Below are 24013 nucleotides of genomic sequence, written 5' to 3' on the forward strand. Positions count from 1 at the left end.
CAAAATTAACTTAGGTAAGACGAACAAATAAAAATAAAAATAAAATTAGATATAAGACAAATTTGTTAAAATACTAATGAGAAAACGTAAATCAAATGTAAAAAAACGAAATTAAGACGTAAATAAATTAAATTGAATGCATATATATTTAATAACGATAATTTCATCACCATTTCTGTATTGAATCTTGTTCCACAAATTAACTATGTAGTAGACACCGATACGATCTCAAATTACCAGCGGCATTTCCGCTATAATATTAAGTCATCCTCAACTCCTTCCGTTCATTCCGTTAGGAAACGTCACATTTCTCACGATTGCAAATTTGCATTAATTAAGTTTTGACAACAAGAGAAAGGAATTTCCCAAATGATTATCTGACAGATGAAATATTTCAAGGAGAAATAGAAATTATTATTATATGAAGCTATTTAAGAAAGTTTGAAGTAATAGTTTAAAACTTATAAAAAAAGTCACAAAATTATTTATTTGAATTTAAATATGCTTAAGTATTATATTTCTAAATATTTCATTGATAAAATACTATTTTAAAAAAATAGCTAATAAAAATCTAATAAAAAAATTCTTGATTTCTAAAAATAAATAAAATTAAAATTTATATTATTTTTGTACGTATGTTTATATATATTATATATAATATATTATATTATATTATATATATTACTTATATTATATATAAGTGAAAATATTTAATCTACATGAGATTTTTTACTTGATGATCCTTAACATGATTATCTTATCTTGTATAATGTAATATAATAACATTTTGTAAATAAGTATATATATACGAAGTACATATATATATAAACGAATATTTGTATCAGATAAATTAAAAATGATATTCTCTTGTTTATAAATTGGCTTCAAATGATTTCAATATATTTTGCAGTGATTTATTCCATTATTTATTCCCAATATCTAGAATAAAAGAAAGAAAAAAGAAAATTATATTGAAATATATTATCAATATTGTGATAGATTCTTTTCGAGATTTTCGTTATTAGGAAAGTAGAGTGTACAAGATAGTTATATGAGAAATACATGATATTTATAAATTTAAACTTGAATATTTCTGCACAAATATATATTGACAATTAAAAAAAGTTATATAATATAATTAATATTTGCATATGAAATTCATACACAAATATTCTATGCTAATTGTAAACTAAAACATTTTTAATTATTTAATTCAATGATAAATTGAACAGTGATGTGAATTTCAATATCTTTAGTATACTATCATATATACATATAATATTCACAGATATAAATATATTTATTTTATTACTTTACTTGCGTAAAATATTCATTACAACAACAATTTTTATTAACAAACTTTTAAAAATTATTGTTCACGAATAACTTTATAGGTGTACTATATTTCATAAATAATTAAAAATAATAATATATAGAAAAAAAATATTCTTAAACGAAATATTGATATAATATATTGATATTGAAAATGGAAACAATCTATGAATATCCATTTTTATTATTGTCTTATAAAAACTTGAATTTTCATCTTAATAGATGTATTATTATATCATATCCTATATCGCCTTTCAAAAATCGAATCGAAAGGAAAGCATCTGTAAAATAGTCAATACCTGACTGGAATAGATATATACTTGAGTACAATTCACAAGAGAATATTCGCATGGATGTTATTACGCTCTAAGTCCATGTCTTTACAATCGTTAGAGAACATGTATTTACGTTTTGTTCCGCATCGTTGAAAATTTCCACGTTTCGAGCATTTTTATATGAACTATTCCTTATGTGGATAATAACTATACTAAAACCACGATGCCACGGTAGCAACGGCGGTCGCAAAATGCCGGACATTATTAGGAAATCAAAACATTAGAGGAGCCATTTCGTTTCATTTGTTGGAGTTGCATGCATCTCCATCTGTAAACGCTAGTTATAATTATTATTATTTTAAAAGATGTTTATAAAAAACGACATTATTGAGTCATGATATCAAAGTTTTAATCTTTGTACGTTAAAAATTAAAATATAATGAAGATTGTAATAATACATATTCCAAAAAAAGAAAACAAGATATAAATTTAAATTTAATTTTAAAACTTCATATTAACAATAGTAACATTTTTGTTTCCATTGAAACTCTCGTAATATTTAATTTTAATAAATTATTAATGAATTAATGAAAATGAAAATAAAAAAAATATTATATTATATAATTATCTTCCTATTAATTTCTAAATACTTTCAATTTAAAGATTTCATTTATTGTAATCATAAAGATTTCAAAAAAAAAAATGAAAATATTAAAAATTGAAATATTAAGTAAAAAGAAAACTGTCTATGATAATACTATAAGAATTCAATTTTGTCCATAATTTAAAATTGCATACGAATTTTTTTTAAATAAAAATAAAAATATTTATTCACAAATATTTAAAATATATTTTAAATACGTTTATTTTTTTTGACAATTTTGAATATCATTTATAAATATTTGTATATTTTATCATTATTATAGATAGATGGAAAGTTGCTGTTCTATTGTTATCTACAAATGATAAAACGCATTTTTTGACATAGATGAGGAATATAATAGATGTGATATGTAGTGACATCTTATGGAACTTTGTAACACACCTTTTGAAATATCGACTTCAAAAAAGAGTATTAGAGTATTTCTTGCTATCTAGTATTTTATAATCTAAATATAAAAAATTAAGTCACTTAAAAAATATAAAATAAAAATTTATACTTATGTTTTACAATTTTAGAAATTAAAATGTTATCCATTAACTTAATAAATTTTTTATATGAAAAATATAATTTGAAGCCAATTATTTCTTATAAAATAATAATATAATTGTATTCTCATTCTCGATATAATAATTCATATTAAATAATAGTGATTTTTCAAATCTTACTGCTTGAAAATTATTGTGAATTAGAAATTCATTCTGATTAATCATGACCTTTCATCTTTCTTAAAAAAATTCAAATCTATTGTGATATATTTATTGATAGATCAATACTGTGATTATAGAATTGGTGAGAAATTAAGTAATGGGAGGAATGCTGATTTGCAATGTAATAAAAGAAAAATTATTTGTGTTATTTTATTATAAATGAATTCCATAAAATAAATAAAACATAGATTTAATATATATTATTATATTTATAATTTATTTTTTATATCATGATTTAAAAACTTCAGATTCTTCATTTCTAGATTCTATATAATTTGAGGTCATAAGTTTGTGAATAGAACATGAATATTCTACGCGAATGATTATTATTACTTCCTTTTTCATTGACGGTTTTCTAACTCCCCTCCACATTCCTATATATACTATATATGTATATATGTTTGAGTCAGTCTGATGACTCGTTAGTTAACTGGTGATTTCAGTTGAAATACTGTTGCAAATATTTACATACATACATTTAACTAACTTCGTTTTATTTACATTTAGGTAATTATGAAAGTATAATATTGAAAAAGTGTTTAAATATTTTAATGTTGAAAAGAAGTTTATTTGAATATATATTTTTTTAAATATTTAATTTCATATTTTATCAGTATAAATATTATATAAATATTAAATATCATATTTCGTTATGTCATATAAATTGTGATTTAATTACAATCGATACACTGTTATGAGAGGTACGATTATTTGATAAGTTATTATAAGTGATTAATAGAAATCAATTTTGTATGATATTAATGGAATGCATTGCTTATCAATTATATCTAATTGAAAACAATAATTTTTTGTTGATATATTTAACCTAATCTTAGAATTATATTACATTAAAGAAATAAGATATTGAATTATGAATACATACAAATTTAATTATGTTTGATATATTTCAGATATTGACTTTTATTTTAAATAAATATTTTATTCATTTAAATTAACGTCAATTTCGATTTTTCGATATTTTTAATTATTTAATAAAAAATCTTATAAATAAAAGTTTATCAATCTACAATTACCAACAAATTATATTTTTAAAATTTTTCAAAAAATTTTTTTTTTAATATTTATCTCCAATTTTTTTCTTTTTCTTTTAAACAGAATAGAAAAATAAAATCATAATTGTTTTTATTCAATAATCTTTTTTCTAAATGAACTTTATCGTGCATTTCAATAATCTCTTACTATATTAAATAATTATGAATTGATTTTAAAATTTCTTATAGTAATATTTTAAGAAAAGAAAATTGAAAATAATTTATAGAAAATATTTATTTAAAATTGATATAATAAAATAAAATAAATATAGAATTTGAAATAAAAAATGATAAATTAATTGAAAAGAAAATGAATTAAAAATAATTATTTGAAGTAGTGTTTCACAAACGAGATAAAGATAAAACTTGACAAAAGCAAAATTAAATTGCTTACAATTGAAAAATAAATTTTGACAAACACTTTTGTATACTTTTATGTTTGTTTAACTCTAAAATTACTCTTTAGGATAGAAGAACAATTATAAATTAATATTCCAAATTAATTGCATTTAACATAGTCAAAAAAAGATTAAATTATTATTTAAAATTATTTTCATTTAAATTTAAATTTAAATAATTTTGTACAAATATTTTTATTTCTTATTTTAATATATATTATTCAGATCTGATTTTATCATTGCACAGATACTATAGCATAAATAATATAAAATTTTTGTTTTTATTTTTTTCATAAATTATTCAATTATAATAAAAAAAATTGAAGAAAGAAAATAGTGTGAACACTCAGTACACTAATTTGAATAAAATTATTTTTAATTTTTTTTGTAATTTTTTCAACAACAATGTAATAGAGGATTAATTCTATTATAACAAAACCAATATTAAATTAAACAACTAAAACTAATCAATTCATTGAGAAAATAATTAAGAGATCTATTAATTTAATCATTAAAAGAAATAGTTAGAATCATTGTAATCAAATATTTTAATTTAATTATATGTTTTATAAATTGTGATTACATCATTATGAATCAGTAATATATTAATTAATTAATTTTAAAACATAAAACAAATTCTTTATTTATTTTAATATACAAATATATAATTTTCTTTTAAGAACATGCTTTAACATGATAAAAAATATATATAAAGACTTAAAATTAATATAAACAATTATTTTTAACAAATATTCATTCACAATATATCAGTATTCATGAAATTTTTTATTATTTTCAGCAAAACTCATAAATATTCATTCGACAATATGTCACTATCCCTGAAATTTCTAATCGTAACATTGCTCTTCCGGTTACGATTTGCGATAGCAGTTAACATTGAAGAACGAAATAGCATTAATTCGTATCATTCATTGAAAAATCTCTTGCGAGAGATAGATTCCTACGAACCGGTGGTTCGTACAATAATAAATGAAACTTTATTTGGATCGTTCAAAGGAACCACGTGGAACGAATTAGCTTATTTTACCGACACGTTTGGTCCTAGACTGTCCGGTTCTGAGGTGCTAGAGTATTCCATCGACTATGTGCTGAATAAATCTCTCGAATATGGATTAGAAAATGTCCACGGTGAACCTGTTACCGTGCCACGTTGGATCAGGTAAATTTTATTCATTGAAATCATTACTCATGGAATAATATCTTAAAAAATAATAATGAAAAATAACAGTGAACTTACTAATTTTAAATTAATTAACATATTATTGATTTTTAATTGCATTAAAATATATTTAAATAAATTTAAATTATATCTAACAATATTTGTATCTTCCTGACCAATTGCTTAAATTTATCCATCCAATTAATTTTATTATAATGATGTTCTATTATAATAGTAACATAATAAAGATAAAATGCATTGTATATTAATCAAAATGTTTATTTTCCAGAGGAAAAGAATCAGCAACTCTTCTGAAACCAAGAAAGAAAGACATTGCTCTTCTAGGATTAGGTACCAGCGTTGGTACTTCACCTGAAGGAATTACAGCTGAAGTTATCGTTGTAAACAATTTTGACGAACTTGACAAAAAGAAAAACAAAGTAAATATATTTCTCTACTTCTTTACAAACAATAATAAGATTTTTTATAATACGAGAGATATATTATTATTATTATTACTTTTTCCATATAAAATTAGAAGCAGAAAATTAAAACTTAATAAATAATTGTTTAATTGCATGCATAGAATAACTCAAAATAGAAAAAGCAGGCAAAATTATAATCTAATCACTGTCAAAATGGTTTAAAATTACATTTTAGACTTTGTATTTTGAATGCTCATTCAGAGTTTCTTCGTCGATTGAATTTTCTTCTGTTTCAAAATTTCTCTATTCTTTGATTATATAATATCATTATTATTTTTCATTTTTTTTTTTTTTAATTCTTTGCGGCACAAATTTTTAAAGCAAAAAAATCCATGTTATATAAAAATTTTATTTTAATAAAAATAGAATTATTTCAATTGTTAAACATATCAAATGACATAAAATAAACAAAAATGAAAAAATAAATCAAGTGATTATATTTGATTATAAAGTGAGATAACAGTTCCATTATATTATATAATTTATGTTTTATTAATTCAAATTTTTTAATTTTTAAATTGAAAAAAACATTATCACACTTAAAAAGGTGAAGCATTTTTTTAATCCATTATGATATAAGAATAATTAATCGCACTATAAGAAAGCAATAATTTTTAGTTTATTTTATAGAAGTATTGTATTACTCGAAATTTTACTGCATTTCATTTCTTGTAACACATTTTAATAAAATTTGGTTTTTTTTTGGTCATTTTAGATAGCAGGAAAGATCGTTGTATTTAATGAAAAGTATATTACGTACGGTCAAACAGTGAAATATCGAAGCAAAGGAGCGTCAAAAGCATCGAAATACGGGGCTGTTGCTGCTTTAATTAGATCAATTACACCATATTCGTTGTACACGCCGCACACAGGCATGCAAAGTTACGATCAAAACGTGACCAAGATTCCGGTAGCCTGTATCACTGCTGAGGATGCTAGCTTACTCAGAAGAATGGCGGAAAGGGGTAAACATTGCAGAATTTTATATTAATAATAATAAATAAATAATCAAAATAAGTTTCGAATTTTTCAAGAGTTTCGAACTTCGTTTACAAAATATCACTCAATAATTCTAATATTTTCAAAGTTTCCAAAATTTAATCGTTTTTCATGATGATAGAAATTTTTTAATCTCAAAATGATTCGAACTTTCTGCCATTTTAGAGATTCCAAGTTATTTAAGAATTATTCAATTATTATATTTAATCCACAAAGGAAATAGAGAATATCACTACTTTAATTTTTCCAAAATTTTCAATCCTTTTAAAGGATAAAAGCGATTCGTGATGACGAACATTTTTAAAATTTTTCTTAATCTTCAAAATGATTCGAATTTTAAAGTGAATTGGAAGCATTGAAAGTAATTCAAATTGCATTATTAATTTCTAATCTGTTATCAGAAAAGAAAAATTTTATTTCATGCGAGATTATATGAATATTTATAATTTATTTCTTTTAGGTGAAGTGCTTGAAATCAATTTGAAAATGGAAGCAACAAATCTACCACCCACGGTATCGCGAAATGTTATTGCCGAATTGCGAGGTTCCACAAATCCTGAGAAAGTTGTCGTTGTTTCTGGTCACATCGATAGTTGGGATGTTGGCCAAGGAGCAATGGACGACGGTGGTGGTGCATTCGTTTCCTGGCAGGCTTTGAAATTATTGAAACATCTTAATTACAGACCACGACGAACAATAAGGTGAGTGTAAAGTTGATTTATAAATTATCCAAGTTGAATGATATTAATTTTAATATTTATAATTGCTTTATATTAAAAAAATATTTGTAACTTGTTTCAAAACTTTCATGAAAAAAAAATTAAAAATTATTTGTGTCAATCGCATCAATGAATCAATATCATGAATCGAATATAAAGTCTAACAATTATTATATTAAAATTGAACGAAATTAATAAATTTTACATTGAAACTTAAAAATAAAATTTTTATATCTATAATTTGTTCTCAATCACTTATTCAAGTTTAAATTAAATTTTATATCTAAGTTATGAAACATTATTAATAATTCGAAATCTAATGTAATAATTTATAAAAAAAGAAATTAAAATTTTCAAATTAAATTTGAAAAATAAACAATCTATTTTATTTTTCATCGATATTGAAATATTTTGTTTTTCCTTTTATAAAACTTAATCTAACCTAATCTAATGAATAATAATTATTTATCTCACAATTCGATCACATAAAATTATTTAACATGAAACTTTTTTAATATCTTATTTTTCAAATCTATAACGTACTATTTACATATAAAATTAATAATAATTATAGATTGATCATGTGGACGGCCGAAGAATTTGGAATCATCGGAGCCAGGCAATACATCAAAAATCACAAAGAAGAGGAAAAAAATTTACAATTTGTGATGGAATCTGATTTAGGCACGTTCAAACCTTTGGGCATCTCATTTACTGGAACGCAAGAAGTAAAATTCATTCTCGAAGAAATTTTAAAGTCAGTTTTAAAAAAAGAATTTCATTTAAAAACTCTGTCAAATTTTCTAATATCTGCTAAGATCTAACGTTTCGATCTGTTTTACCTTTAGACTCTTCTCAAGTATGGGAGAAATGAAACTTCAAAGTCCAAACGATGGTCCAGATATTGATTATTGGGTAAAAGCAGGTATACCAGGAGGTTCTCTCTGGACTCAAGACGATAAATACTTCTATTACCATCATACGAACGCAGATACTATGTTGGTCGAGGATCCAGAAGCTCTCGATAGAGGGACTGCCTTATTTGCAGCGTTGTCTTATATACTCGCAGATCTCAGTATTGACCTGCCACGACACAAATGACATTGATGTGGTTGATATTGGTAATAATTGTAACAGAGAATGTAAAGAAAGTGTTCGATATTGATTTAATTTGGTATTAAAAAATTCGTATAATTTGAAATGTATGATAAAGTAATGGAAATAAAAAAATGAATTACTTTGATATTGGAACATTCTATTGAGATTGCAAAAATTTTGTATTATAGACTTAATCTCAAGAAAAATCTCGAAATCCTGTCGAAATTCAGAAGCCTTTTCGAACTTCGAAATTTTTTGATATTATTGTGATTCAAAACTTTTGTAAAGTTAAATAGTAATTTATATAAATATTTTGTTGAAATTATTATGTATCATATAAATTTATTTTTTATTTAATAATAATAATGTAATTAAGTTTGTGATTCCAAGTTTATTTTATTTTCTGTTACATTAATTTAATTAAATTTTCAAGTCTCAAGTCAAAAAGATATTATTCTTACTTAGAGCTTGAAAATTTTCAGAAATTTTTGAGAATTGCAAGTTTTAATAAGATAAATATTTCTTAAACAAATAAAATAATTTTTAGACAAGTAAAATAACTTCAAATTGAAGTTTTGTAAATGTAAAACTATTATTTACATCAATTTATATTGTATAAATAAAATTTGTGAATTTTTATATCAATTTTGAGATATGTATGGCTTACTTAATATATTAACATATTCAAAACAAATTTACTTAGTAAAAAAATATTTCTGGCAATATTTCTTATATTCATCGTTCTTCAACAATGTAATGCAGTATTTTAAAAGAAAACCTGAGAAAATCTGATCTACTTTAATATATGTACTGCATGTATTTCTTATTAATTTACAAGAAACAAGTTTCTTATTCTAATTTACAAGGATTAGTTTCTTTCGAACATTCAACGTGTGTAATTCATTTCGAACAATAATGCATGTACGTGTTATTAATAAATCATATCAATTCATTTAAAATATTTTGAATTAGGATTTTAATTTTCTTTTTTTTTGAATAAATGATGCATTGAATGAGCTATTGTGTCTACTATGTCTACTATTTTTAATACCATATCGAATTGAAAAGATTTTTAAAATGTATTTGTATTTATATTTGATTATTATATCCTTGACTTATTTTTTCATATGATAAATTGTTAACATTATTGAATTAAAAGTTAATAAAAAAAATAAATTTTAATATATGTATTTATTTATTTATTTGAATTAAAAAATATTTATATTTTTAATTTCGAAAAGAATATTCAGAAACTTTGAAATATTTTTTTCAAATATTTCATTTACAAACAAATTTTTATCAATAAGAAAAACATTAAATTATACTTTAAAAATAAAAAAAATAGATAAAAAATTTACTTTAACAAAAAATTTGGAAAAAATATTAATGCAAATTACACAAATTAGTCTATTTTGAAATATTATAAGTTTTATACTTCTATGCTTCTATTTGTGAAATACTTCTATAGTAGATATTATAGCCAATGCTATACACGCGACTATCGCAGATCGATTAAGCTACTTTATAATTCGCCAGTTTTTTATATTATACTTTTACATTAATAAGAATTAATAAAGTTTTTGCAAGAGAAAATATTGCTTAAAATTATCTCAAGAATCTTCAATCAACAAATGTTCCCATATTTTTGGAACAACCTATATTTGAATCAATCTGACTAATTGATAAACTTTAAAGTGCTTATATTATTCAAAATGTACAAATTTTTGATATTGTCTAACTTCATTTTATCTATACTATATTTTGAAGATGATACGAATTATATTCATTTGTTAAAATTTTTCTTCATTTTTCAAATTTTTTATCTCTTTTAAATTTCTATAATTTTTTATCTCTTTTAAATTTTTTTCTACATTTTTTTTAAAATTTTATCTTTGGTTATTTTATCTATATAAGTATGAATCACTTGTTATTTATGCCAGTTACGATTGAGCAACGAGCTATATGAAATATCCGATAAATTACAACTACGGGATTATAGTAGAAATTAGTTATGTGAAATATCAATAGAGTATATTATTGATCAAATAATTGTAAAATGGACAAATAAATCAAATGATTATATGATCGTTTAACAATAAATAAATTTAATTTTCTAAATTTTGAGTGCGAAAAATAGCATTGAAAATTAATTTTTAAGGTGAACTAAGGGCTTATATCTTATTTTTATTTCAATTATAATATTTTTTCAATTTTTTTATCATAAATTTATTGTTGTTCCAAAATCAATATATGAAATGATGCTCATAATGTAATTAAAAACATTTGAAAATAATCATTTTCTTCAATCTTCTCTAAATCCAATCTTCATATAAAATTACTATTAAATAAGAAAGAAAGAAACAAAAATTGAATTACTGTAAATTGATAAATAAAAATTTTAAAATCGATACAGATAATAATTTCAGATAATTTATGTTTGAAAAAATTCGTTTTAAATCAAATTTAATTTATAACTATAATTAATATATAAAGATATAATATATAATATATAAGATATAATATATAAGATATAATATATAAAAATATAATTAGAAGATATAATTAATATATAAAGAGATAAGCAATTTTTGTTTGATATTAAAAATTATGAATTTTTTAAAAAAAATTACATCATTGTACGCGAAAATTATATTGTTTATTAGAAATCATTAATTTGAGAAAAACCAAATCTTTTCAGCAGAAGTTACTCGACAACATGTTGCTATCCACGAAGTTTCTAATCGTTGTATGGCTCCTTCGATTACATTCAATATTGGCAGCTGTTAATCGCAATGTTAACAATATTATTTCATGTCAACTGCCGCAAAGCCTGTTAAACGAAATAGATTCCTACGAGCCAGTAGTTCGTGCCATAATAAACGAAGCTTTGAATGGATCGTTCAAAGGAACCACGTGGAACGAATTAGCTCATTTTACTGACACGTTTGGTCCTAGACCATCCGGATCTGAAGCGTTGGAACGTTCTATCGACTACGTGCTGAATAAATCTATCGAGTATGGATTAGAAAACGTCCACGGTGAACCTGTTACCGTGCCACATTGGGTGAGGTAAAATTATTTCATCATTGATTATTTCACCATTTTATTCCTATTGATCATATAATATTCTTAATAGATATTCTATTTCTTACAAAAAATTCTTTCAACTGAAAAAAAGTAAATGATCAAAATATTTATTTTTTCAGAGGAAGAGAATCTGTAACTCTTTTGAAACCGAGGCAATTGAATATTGCTATTTTTGGATTAGGCACCAGTGTCGGTACTCCACCCGAAGGTATAACCGCAGAGGCCATCATAGTGGACAGTTTCGAAGAATTGAATAGCAGAAAAAATGAAGTATTTCTAGAAATATAAAAATTGTATTATTTCATTTCTTTCAAATATTTCTACTTTTTTTTTCTTTGATAATTTTTAGGTACCTGGAAAGATCGTCGTCTATAATCAGAAATTTGTTTCATACGATGAAACTGTGGAGTATCGAACGAATGGAGCGAGGCAAGCATCGAAATATGGGGCTGTCGCTGCTCTAGTTCGATCAATTACGCCATATTCGTTGTATTCTCCGCACACGGGTCAGCAAATGTACGGTGAGAATGTGACTGAAATTCCAGTGGCCTCCATCACTATCGAAGATGCTACTTTGTTGAGAAGAATGGCGAATAGAGGTAAATAATCGTTTACAATTTTTAAATTATCAACAACAGTTATTTTAAAATAATAAATATGAATAATTCTAAATATTTGCAAATCTTGTAGATTAAATATTTTATCATAATTAGATTTTTTAGGATATTATCTGTATAATGTTATCATTCAAATACCTCAACTATTCCTCAATTTTATCCAAAAATAATATTTTCTATTTTAATCTATAATTTTTCATATAATCTAATTTTTAACCATAATATTTCTACGATGTTTTAACATTCTATATAATAATGTGATTTGAATAAAGAACACAGGTAAAAATCATTTAAAAGTTTTAAATTATCAATAATTTAAATTATAGTAATTTTAAGATAATAAATATGAATAATTTTAAATTTCTACAATTTTTCTTAACTTTCTTAACTTAAGAATTTAGTCATCATCCAGATTTCAACATTATTATTCATGAAAAATTTTCTTATTATTCATGAAAAATGTCTTATTTTACAATTATTAATTATCTATTATTCTTTCTTTCATAATATCTTATCATTTTAATTAAATTTAATTGAATAATTAGATTTAAAATACTTCAAATTACATTTATAAGTTCGAATCTGATTCGATAATTAAAAATTTTTTAAAATCTTAAATATTTTTAGAAATTTTAAAAATGTATATATAATGTGTGTCTCAAAATTCACGAAAGATTTGAATTTTGCGCCATTTGTATGGTAGAGTGTTGTCAACGATAAAAAGAAGACAATGTGACTGCTGACAATTCAGAATTATTAAAAATGAAGCGCTACACGAAAGAACAATGCATTTTCATTGTTGAGCAATATTTTAAAAATAATGAAAGTTTTTCGAACAAAATCATTTTCAGCGATGAAGCTTATTTTCATCTTGATGAATTGATTAATCGACAAAATTGTCGCATTTGGGATTCAGAAAATGCAAAAATGATTGTTGAGAAACAAATGGATTCACAATTGTTTGATGCAGATTTTAGGCTGGAGGCATCATCAGATCATTCTTTTTCGAAAATGCAGTTGGTCAGATAATAACAGTAAATAGTGCTTACTATCATGACATGATAATCCATTTTTTCGTATCTAAATTGCAAGATAGATGTGGATGACATATGATTGATATATATTTTCGACAAAATGATGCTACATGTCATATAGCCCGAGAAATAATTCAATTACTGCACGAATCATTTCCTATAATTTCTCGTTTTGGTGATCAGAATTGACCGCCCAAATCGTGCAATTTAACGCCGTTTGACTCCTTTCTTTAGTTTTTTGAAATTTAAGGTATATAAGCCTACGATCATTCACTTTATAACTCTTTATTATATTCCTTGGAGAAGGAAATTGAGCGTTTTTTCAACGAAATTCACTCACATTTATGCAAAAATGAAAAATTTCAAAAAAAAAAGAGTACGTATGTGCCAGCGAAGTCGTAGAGGCCATTTACCCGAAATACTATTCCATACATAACTCTATATCTTAAAAATTAATAAAAAATTTACAATTTTTAATTATAAATCTGTGTTTTTTATTAAAATTATTTTTTGCGTGAATTTTGGGACACTTTTTATTATTCTGAAAATATCAAAATTCTTAATTGTTTTTAAACAATTTAATTTTTTTAAAGACAGATATTCTGTCTCAATCGTACTTTCTATTTGTTTCAGGTGAAATGCTTGAAATCAATTTAAAAATGGAAGCGAAAAATCTGCCATCCACAGTGTCGCGAAATGCAATTGCCGATTTCCAAGGTTCCACAAATCCTGAAAAGATTGTCGTTGTTTCTGGCCATATCGATAGCTGGGATGTTGGCCAAGGAGCAATGGATGACGGTGGTGGTATATTCATTTCGTGGCAGGCTGTGAAATTATTAAAATATCTTAATTACAGACCACGACGAACAGTTAGGTGAGTATAAAATAAGATTCAAATTGAATGATTAATTTTAAACTAATAATACTCAAGTTATATTAAAAATATTTATAATACTAATTTAAAAAAATTCATTCAATAGATATAAAATATAGAAATTATTTTAACTAGAATGGATTAAAATAGAATATAATAAATTATTTAAGAATAATATTTTCATTTCTATAATCTTTCTTGAATCAATTTATATTTTGTATTCATATATGACAATATATAAATTTTATAAACGAATTAATTTTTTTTTCATCCAAAATATTGCGAAAAGATTTTGTTTGAATGAATGAATATATATAAAAAAAAAATATTGTGACAAGTTGTCGATATTAATTAACATAAAAAAATATACAATTATATAATGTTGATTTCATGAAATTAAATGAAAAATTTCCAGTTATGTCGATTCTTACAATTTCTTAGTCACATTGGTTCATGGTTTTTAATTAAGAATATTTCTAATAATTCTTTATTACATTATAATATAATAAATATTATAATATTTATATTATAATATATCGTTATATTCATTTATAATTTTTTAAAACAAAAAATACTAAAATTTAAGATACTTAATTAAATTATTTGAAAATTAATTTTAATGATAGATTGATCATGTGGACAGCCGAAGAAGTGGGAAGCCTAGGAGCTTTGGATTTCATCAAGACACATAAGTCTGAACAAAATAACTTACAGTTTGTAATGGAATCGGATGCAGGCACGTTTGCGCCTTTGGGCATTGAATATACCGGTACAGATGTAGTTGGATGTATCTTACAAAGGATTATGAAGTTAGTTTATAATATGACATTAACTAATTCATTAAAAATATTGTGACAAGCAAATTTCATTTTTTTCAATTTGTTTCACTTTTTTCAGCCTTTGCTCTCCTCTGGGAAACATGAAGGTTCGCAGTCCCAGCCAAGGACCCGATATCGATTTTTGGATAAACGAAGGTATACCAGGAGGTACTCTTTGGAATCAAGAAGATAAATATTTCTATTACCATCATACGAACGCGGACACTATGTTGGTCGAGGATCCAGAAGCTCTCGATAGAGGGACTGCCTTATTTGCAGCGTTGTCTTATATACTCGCAGATCTCAGTATTGACCTGCCACGACACAAATGACATTGATGTGGTTGATATTGGACTTACAATATTTGGATTACAATACTAATTGTAACAGAAAATGTAAAGAAAGTGTTCGATATTGATTTAATTTGGTATTAAAAATTTTATATAATTTGAACTGTATGATAAAGTAATGGAAATAAAAAAATGAATTACTTTGATATTGGAACATTCTATTGAGATTGCAAAAATTTTGTATTACAGATTTAATCTCAAGAAAAATCTCGAAAATCTCTCGAAATTCAGAAATCTTTTCGAATTTTGAAATTTTTTGATATTATTGTGATTCAAAACTTTTGTAAAGCTAAATAGTAATTTGCATAAATATTTTGTTGGAATTATTATGTATGATATAAATTTATTTTTATTTAATAATAATAATGTAATTAAATTTGTGATTCCAAATTTATTTTATTTTTTGTTACATTAATTTAATTTAATAAATTTTCAAGTCTCAAGTCAAAAAAATATTATTCTTACTTAAAGTTTGAAAATTTTCAGAAATTTTTGAGAATTGCAAGTTTTAATAAAATAAATATTTCTTAAACAAATAAAATAATTTTTAGACAAGTAAAATAACTTCAAATTAAAGTTTTGTAAATATAAAACTATTATTTATATCGTATATATCGTTATATTTGTGTAAATAAAATTTGAGAATTTTTATAGCAATTTCGACATATGTACGGTTTACTTAATACATTAACATATTCGAAACAAATTTACTTAGTATTCGTGGCAATATATCTTAAATTTCTTATATTCATGGTTCTTCAATGTTATGCTGTACTTTGAAAAGGTCAAAAACCTGAGAAAACCTGATTCACTCTGATATGTACCGCGTGTACTTCTTATTAATCGACAAGAAACAAGTTCTTCTTTTAATCTACAAGGATTAATTTCTTCCGAACATTCAACGTGTGAAGTTCGTTTCGAACGTGTAATGCACGTACGTATTATTAGTAAATTATATCAATTCATTTAAAATATTTTTGAGTTGAGAATTTTAATTTTTTTTTTTTTGAATAAATAATGCATTGAATGAGCTACTATATCTTTTTTAATACTATATCGAATTGAAAAGATTTTTAAAATATATTTGTATTGATTATTATATCCTTGACTTATTAAATTAATTTTTTTTTAAAATAAATTTTAACATATGTATTTATTTATTTATTTTAATCAAAAGATATTTATATTTTTAATTTCGAAAAGAATATTCAGAAACTTTGAAGTATTTTTTTCAAATATTTTATTTACAAACAAATCATTACAACATTTCATTACAACAAATTTTTATCAATAGAAAGAACATTAAATTATACTTTGAAAATAAAAAGAAAGTAGATAAAAATGTTTACTTTAACAAAAAATTTGAAAAAAATATTAATGCCTATTACAAATTAGTCTATTTTGAAATATTATAAGTTCTATACTTCTATGCTTCTATTTTTAAAATGCTTCTATAGTAAGTGTTATAGCTACCATCGCGGCTCGATTAAATTACTCCGTGATTGGCCAGAACTCGTTAACAAAACCGTAACAAAAATTTTTGCAAGAGAAAATATTGCTTGAAATTATTTCAAAAATCTTCATTCAACAGATGTTCCCATATTTTTGGGACAACCTATATTTAAATCAATCTGACTAATTGATAACTTTTAAAGTGCTTATAATATATATATTTTGTATATTTCAAAATATACAAGTTATTGATGTTGTTTAACTTCATTTTATCTATACTATGTTTTGGGGATGATACATGAGCGAAGTGTATTCATTTGTTAAAATTTTTCTTCATTTTTCAAATTTCTTATCTTTTTTAAATTTCTAAAATTCTTTATCTCTTTTAAATTTTTTTTATATTTTTTTTAGTTTTATCTTTAGTTATTTTATCTATATAAATGTGCATCACTTGACATTTATGCCAGTTACGATTGAGCTACCAACTATATGAAATATCCGATAAATTACTATATTATAATAATATAAGGGATTATAGTGGAAATTAATTTTATGTAATATTAATGAAGTATATTATTAAACGAATAATTCTAAAATGGAACAAATAAATCAAATAATTATATGATTGTTTAATAGTGAATAAATTTGTTTTTAATTTTCTAAATTTTGAGTGCAAAAAATAATATTGAAAATTAATTTTTAAAGTGAACTAATGATTTATATCTTATTTTTATTTCAATTATAATATTTTCTTCAATTTTTTTATCATAAATTTATTAATATTTCAAAATGAATATATAAAATGATGTTTATAATATAATTAAAAACATTTGAAAATAATCATTTTCTTCAATCTCCTCTAAATCCAATCTTCATATAAAATTATTATTAAATAAGAAAGAAAGGAACAAAAATTGAATTACTGTAGATTCATAAATAAAAATTTATAAAATCGATACAGATAATAATTTCAGATAATTTATGTTTGAAAAAATTCGTTTTAAATCAAATTTAATTTATAAGGATATAATTAATATATAAAAAGATAAGCAACTTTTGTTTGCTATTAAAAATTATAAATTTTTAAAACAAAATTACATCATTGTACGCAAAAATTATATTGTTTATCTTAGATATCATTAATTTGAGAGAAACAAAATCTTTTCAGCAGAAGTTACTCGACAACATGTTGCTATCCACGAAGTTTCTAATCGTTGTATGGCTCCTTCGATTACATTCAATATTGGCAGCTGTTAATCGCAATGTTAACAATGTTATTTCATGTCAACTGCCGCAAAGCCTGTTAAACGAAATAGATTCCTACGAACCAGTAGTTCGTGCCATAATAAACGAGGCCTTGAATGGATCGTTCAAAGGATCCACGTGGAATGAATTAGCTTATTTTACCGACACGTTTGGTCCTAGACTGTCCGGTTCTGAAACATTGGAACGTTCCATCGACTACGTGCTGAATAAATCTATTGAGTATGAATTAGAAAACGTTCACGGTGAACCTGTTACCGTGCCACATTGGGTGAGGTAAAATTATTTCATCATTGAAACCATTTTATTCCTACTGATCATATAATATTCTTAATAGATAATATGTAATAAATATAATATTCTATTTCTTATAAAAAATTCTTTCAACTGAAAAAAAGTAAATGATCAAAATATTTATTTTTCCAGAGGAAGAGAATCTGCAACTCTTTTGAAACCAAGGCAATTGAATATTGCTATTCTTGGATTAGGCACCAGCGTTGGTACTCCACCCGAAGGTATAACGGCAGAGGCCATTGTAGTGGACAGTTTCGAAGAATTGAACAGCAGAAAAGATGAAGTAAATGCATTTTTAAAAATATAAAAATTGTATAGAAATATAATATTATTTCATTTCTTTCGAATATTTCTACTTTTTCTTTCTTTGATCATTTTTAGGTACCTGGAAAGATCGTCATATATAATCAGAAATTTGTTTCATATGGTGAAACCGTAAAATATCGAAATAATGGTGGGACGCAAGCCTCGAAATATGGGGCTGTCGCTGCCCTAGTTCGATCAGTTACGCCATATTCGTTGTATACTCCGCACACGGGTCACCAATCGTACGGTGAGAATGTGACTAAGATTCCAGTGGCCTCGATCACTGTCGAAGATGCTACTTTGTTGAAAAGAATGGCGAACAGAGGTAAATAATTATTTATAATTTTTAAATTATCAATAATAGTCATTTTAAAATAATGATATGAATAATAGATATGAATAATTCTAAATATTTGCAAATCTTCTGGATAATTAAATATTTTATTATAACTAGATTTTGCAGGATATTATCTATATAATGTTGAATTTAATTATCCAATTTTTAATCGTAATATTTCTTCTATGATGATTTAACATTCTATTAATAATATGATTTGAATAAAGAACATAGGAAATTTTATTTAAAATTTTTTAATTTGTTAAATGTTATTTAAAGAATTATCAATAATAGTAATTTTAAGATAATAAATATGAATAATTCTGAATTTCTGCAAATTTTCTTAACTTGGTTAAGAATTTAATCCTCATCTAGATCTTGACATTATTATTCATGAAAAATGATATCTCTTATTTTACAATTAATAATTATCTATTATTCTTTCTTCCATAATATCTTATCATTTTAATTAAATTTAATTGAATAATTAGATTTAAAATATTTTGAATTACTTTTAAAATTCGAATGATTCGACAAAATCTTAATATTTTTGAAAATTTTAAAAATATATGATTCTGAATATCGAAATTCTTAATTTTTCAAAAAATTTTTTTAGATTTGAAACTCTTAAGAGTTATTTTGTTTCATTCGTATTTATTTGTTTCAGGTGAATTGCTTGAAATCAATTTGAAAATGGAAGCGAGAAATCTACCACCCACGATATCGCGAAATGTAATTGCCGATTTCCAAGGTTCCGCAAATCCTGAAAAGATTGTCATTGTTTCTGGCCATATCGATAGTTGGGATGTTGGTCAAGGAGCAATGGACGATGGTGGTGGTGCATTTATTTCGTGGCAGGCTGTGAAACTATTGAAACATCTTAATTACAGACCACGACGAACAGTTAGGTGAGTGTAAAGTTTATTTATAAACTATTCAAATTGAATGATTTTAATTTTAAAGTAATAATACTCAAGTTATATTAAAAATATCTGTAATACTAATTAAAAAAATTGTGTTCATTCAATCGATATAATATACAAAAATTATTTTAATAAACTAGAATGAATTAAAATCCAATATAATAAATTATACATTATTTAAGAATAATATTTTCATTTTCATAATCTTTTTTGAATCAATTTATATTTTGTATTCGTATATGATAATATATAAAGTTTATAAATGAATTAATTTTTTTTTCGCCTAAAATAATATTGCGAAAAGCAATATTTTTTTTGAATGAGTGAAGATAAAAAACAATATCGTGACAAGTTGTCAATATATTAATTAACATAAAAAAATATACAATTACGTTGATTGCATGAAATTAAATGAATATTTCCAGTCAAGTTGATTCTTACAATTCTTTTTGTAGTCACATTGGTTCGTCATTTTTAATTAAGAATATTTCTATAATTCTTTATTGTACATTATAATATATCATTATATTAATTTCATTTATTAATTTTTTAAAGTAAAAAATACTAAAATTTAAGATATTTAACTGAATTTTTTAAAAATTAATTTTAATGATAGATTGATCATGTGGACAGCAGAAGAAATGGGATATATAGGAGCTCTGGATTTCATCAAAACTCATAAATCTGAACAAAATAACTTACAGTTTGTAATGGAGTCGGATGGAGGCACGTTTACACCTTTGGGCATTGAATATACCGGTACAGATGTAGTTGGATGTATCTTACAAAGGATTATGAAGTTAGTTTATAATATAACATTAACTAATTCATTAAAAATATTGTGACAAGCAAATTTCATTTTTTTTCAATTCGTTTCACTTTTTTCAGCCTTTGCTCTCCTCTGGGAAACATGAAGGTTCGCAGTCCCAGCCAAGGACCCGATATCGCTACTTGGATAAACGAAGGTGTACCAGGAGCTTCTCTTTGGAATCAGGATGATAAATATTTTTATTACCATCATACGAACGCGGATACTATGTTGGTTGAGGATTCAGAAGCTCTTGACAAAGGAACAGCTCTTTTCGCTGCACTGTCATATATTCTTGCCAATCTTAGTATAGATTTACCACGACATAAATGATGAAACTATTATATTATTAATGAAAAAAATTTATAAAAAAAAAAGAAGGAAATATTTATGATTAATCTATATTAGAATTTATATAATTTTCACATGAAATGTGAAATAATGAATAATGAAAAACAGGATGAATATATATATATATTAAAACATATAATTTCAATTTCTAATATGAAATATAAAAAATAAATGTTTTATTAAATTATAAAATAAAGAAAATTTTTTTATTTAGAAAATTTAAAAAAAGTCTGTAAAATAAAATTAAAGTAAAGAAATGAAATTTTGATTTCACTTATTCTATCTTCGTATCAATGGAATAGAATAAATAATAACTAGAACATTATTGAAAATTTAAACTTAATTAAAATTGCAATCTGTGAGCTATCTATAGAATTTAATCATATTTAATTTCGATTAGAAGTTTCAATATCAAAATCAAATAATTCAAATTAAACTTATTCGATTATTAAAGATGAGATTAGAGATTAGAGATTAAAGAAAATAACACGTATCTAATCTATTCTACTTAATTTAATCTAACCTAACTTTGAAAATAGAATATCTAAACTTATTCCAAAGTTTAAAACTATGACATATAATTCCAAAAATATTTTTGTCTGTCTTGTTTATATATAAAAAAAATATTCAGAATGATGATATACTTCAAAATCAAGGTCGTAAAAATCAATAAGATAATCATTATTTTCAATAATTATCAACATTTTTCATGTTCAAACTGATAATAAATTACTACTAACAATAAAAAAAATATTCATTGCGATTCTCATAAAGTATTTTTATTTCAAACGTATTTGTCTCATTTTTTTTTTTTTTTTTTTTTTACAGAGTCGTCGACATACAAATATTTAGGCCTAATCATCCACGTGATCGGTAATTTCATTACGCTCGTCGAAGTATTACAAAGTACATATTTCGTGACCACGAGGCTTAGGCTCTCAACATAAGTATCTTTAATTGGTCTTTCCGATCAACGGAGAACATTATTATCATTATTGAAAACTCTGAACACTGTATATTAAATTTTTCATTAATTCGTAATCGATCTACGTTACGAAATTCTCTACGTTATCGTGTTTCGATTCAACCTTTAATTGCTAACGTTTCACGTTGCACGTTCATCGTGCATTTGAAAAAAAATAAAATTTTTTCCTATCGATAAATAAATATATAAAACAGATACATATTTTAGATTGAAATACAAACGATTGAAGTTGTAAATAATACATACATACATATATATATATATATACAAATAATACATAAAAATGATTATTTCATTTAATTCTAAATTAAGAACAAAAAAATTAAAATTATATGATTATTTTTTGACAGAGAAAAAACTTACATCCAATCTTCCAAATTTAAATGATTCATTTCTTTTGCAAGATTAATTTTTGAGATGCCATAAGGATTTTGAAATTAATTTTTCATATTCTTTTAAAAATATTTTTAAAAGATAATTTTTTTGATTAAATTTAGATTTTCAACAACTTATAAAATATTATTATAATGGAAGATAATTTTTGTTCAATTATAATTTGATTAATTACGGTTAAATATATACAGTCAAATGACATTGCTTTGTGTAGTTCAACATATCTCATATATTTTACAAAATCCTATTCAAAATGTAATTTAACAATAACAAAAATATATTCCTTCATGTAAGGAAACCAAACAAACTTTTACCCAACTTCTCCCTATTACCGACACTTTGTTAGCAATTAGAGGTTATGTTTCTAATCAGTCTCCTCGTGTATAATATATAGATATCCATAACAAGCCTATATCAACGTGTCTTCGTCTTGATTCGGAAAAACCATGAGCAGGGAATGTTGAGAGGTTGTTCTCTGGCTAGCCGTTAACAGAGCGGTTTTCTCTCCCCCGCTACCATTTATGGAGCAATCAGGCGAGCTTCCTTCGAAAACGTGAGTCATAGTGCTACTAGTCGAGGGCATGTCGTTCAAGTCTGGCGACGCCAAAGGCGGTGCTTGAATTGGACGTGTGTTATTGTTGCTGCTCTCTAGCGACACCAATTGCATACTGTACGACTCACGATAACCGGACGTACTGGATGTATCCTCGTCCCACGAGGCATCCGACGTTTGGAGATGAAGATGATGATGATGATGATGATGATGGTGATGATGGTAATGAAGCGTTGCGTGAAGTTGTTGATCGTTGAGTAGATTACCACCTTTTTCGCAATCAGATTGACGAATGGAGGAACTTCTTCTCGAACGAATAGACGATGAGTCGGAAGGGATACTGAAGCTCGACGGTTCCATTATTGGCGTAGGTGGCGTTAGTATCGATGGTTGAGAAGTTTGCGGTTGTGATACATTGTTACTTTGTTCTGATTTCACTTGCACTGCCTGTAGAGTAAATTTTTGAGTCATTGTACAATTTTAATAGATTTGGCAATATATTTGATGCAATGTCAAATCACATCGGAGAAATTTTTAGAGGCAAATATTAATAAGATTTGATTTTGGTTTTTAATGTCGAAGTAGGAATGATCAATCGAAAACGAAACTTAAAATTTTGAAAAAATTTTGTAAATCAGGAAATCTCGAACATTTATTTC

At 24.2% G+C, this 24013-nt stretch overlaps 3 protein-coding genes across 14 annotated transcripts in view; 2 read left to right on the forward strand and 1 right to left on the reverse strand.

Moving 5' to 3' along the window:
- Nucleotides 1-3427: 3427 nt before the first annotated feature.
- LOC122715643 (carboxypeptidase Q-like) lies at nucleotides 3428-9243 on the forward strand. 2 transcript variants are annotated; one of them, XM_043937983.1, is made up of 7 exons: nucleotides 3428-3485; nucleotides 5228-5608; nucleotides 5898-6048; nucleotides 6809-7058; nucleotides 7553-7793; nucleotides 8386-8568; nucleotides 8660-9243. In XM_043937983.1, exons 2-7 carry the CDS (start codon nucleotides 5256-5258, stop codon nucleotides 8910-8912), a joined length of 1431 nt encoding a protein of 476 aa, XP_043793918.1. In that variant the 5' UTR covers nucleotides 3428-3485; nucleotides 5228-5255; the 3' UTR covers nucleotides 8913-9243. The 2 variants fall into 2 exon arrangements, with proteins under 2 accessions (XP_043793918.1, XP_043793919.1); XM_043937984.1 differs by lacking the exon at nucleotides 3428-3485 and adding an exon at nucleotides 3541-3679.
- Nucleotides 9244-10886: 1643 nt separating this feature from the next.
- On the forward strand, nucleotides 10887-21526 carry LOC122715611 (carboxypeptidase Q-like). 5 transcript variants are annotated; one of them, XM_043937917.1, is made up of 7 exons: nucleotides 10887-11067; nucleotides 11608-11978; nucleotides 12116-12266; nucleotides 12346-12595; nucleotides 14281-14521; nucleotides 15148-15330; nucleotides 21153-21526. In XM_043937917.1, exons 2-7 carry the CDS (start codon nucleotides 11626-11628, stop codon nucleotides 21403-21405), a joined length of 1431 nt encoding a protein of 476 aa, XP_043793852.1. In that variant the 5' UTR covers nucleotides 10887-11067; nucleotides 11608-11625; the 3' UTR covers nucleotides 21406-21526. The 5 variants fall into 5 exon arrangements, with proteins under 5 accessions (XP_043793852.1, XP_043793851.1, XP_043793850.1 ...); XM_043937916.1 differs by having other exon boundaries at nucleotides 11611-11978; XM_043937915.1 differs by lacking the exon at nucleotides 21153-21526 and adding an exon at nucleotides 15419-15829 and having other exon boundaries at nucleotides 11611-11978.
- A 1456-nt stretch (nucleotides 21527-22982) lies between these two features.
- The window catches only part of LOC122715667 (protein unc-80 homolog), a 49621-nt gene continuing 48590 nt past the window's right edge, over nucleotides 22983-24013 (reverse strand). For 6 of the 7 annotated variants that reach the window (XM_043938034.1, XM_043938028.1, XM_043938027.1 and 3 more), the window contains one exon: nucleotides 22983-23801. In XM_043938034.1, coding sequence (XP_043793969.1) covers nucleotides 23211-23801 — 591 coding nt within the window. In that variant the 3' untranslated portion in view covers nucleotides 22983-23210. The remainder of the gene's footprint in view (nucleotides 23802-24013) is intronic. The other variant, XM_043938033.1, reaches the window with a different exon arrangement.

Source organism: Apis laboriosa, unplaced genomic scaffold, assembly GCF_014066325.1.
Source record: "Apis laboriosa isolate Shangri-la unplaced genomic scaffold, ASM1406632v1 scaffold39_cov144, whole genome shotgun sequence".
NCBI classification, from domain to species: domain Eukaryota; kingdom Metazoa; phylum Arthropoda; class Insecta; order Hymenoptera; family Apidae; genus Apis; species Apis laboriosa.

Bases quoted from the DNA above. Each gene is read 5' to 3' on its own strand.
- LOC122715643 (XM_043937983.1), top strand. From the start codon at position 5,256: ATGTCACTATCCCTGAAATTTCTAATCGTAACATTGCTCTTCCGGTTA. The intron at 7,059-7,552 runs GTAAACATTGCA...TATTTCTTTTAG, and splicing joins CAGAAGAATGGCGGAAAGGG to GTGAAGTGCTTGAAATCAAT. The intron at 7,794-8,385 runs GTGAGTGTAAAG...TAATAATTATAG, and splicing joins AGACCACGACGAACAATAAG to ATTGATCATGTGGACGGCCG.
- LOC122715611 (XM_043937917.1), top strand. From the start codon at position 11,626: ATGTTGCTATCCACGAAGTTTCTAATCGTTGTATGGCTCCTTCGATTA. The intron at 11,979-12,115 runs GTAAAATTATTT...TTATTTTTTCAG, and splicing joins ACCGTGCCACATTGGGTGAG to AGGAAGAGAATCTGTAACTC. The intron at 15,331-21,152 runs GTTAGTTTATAA...CACTTTTTTCAG, and splicing joins ATCTTACAAAGGATTATGAA to CCTTTGCTCTCCTCTGGGAA.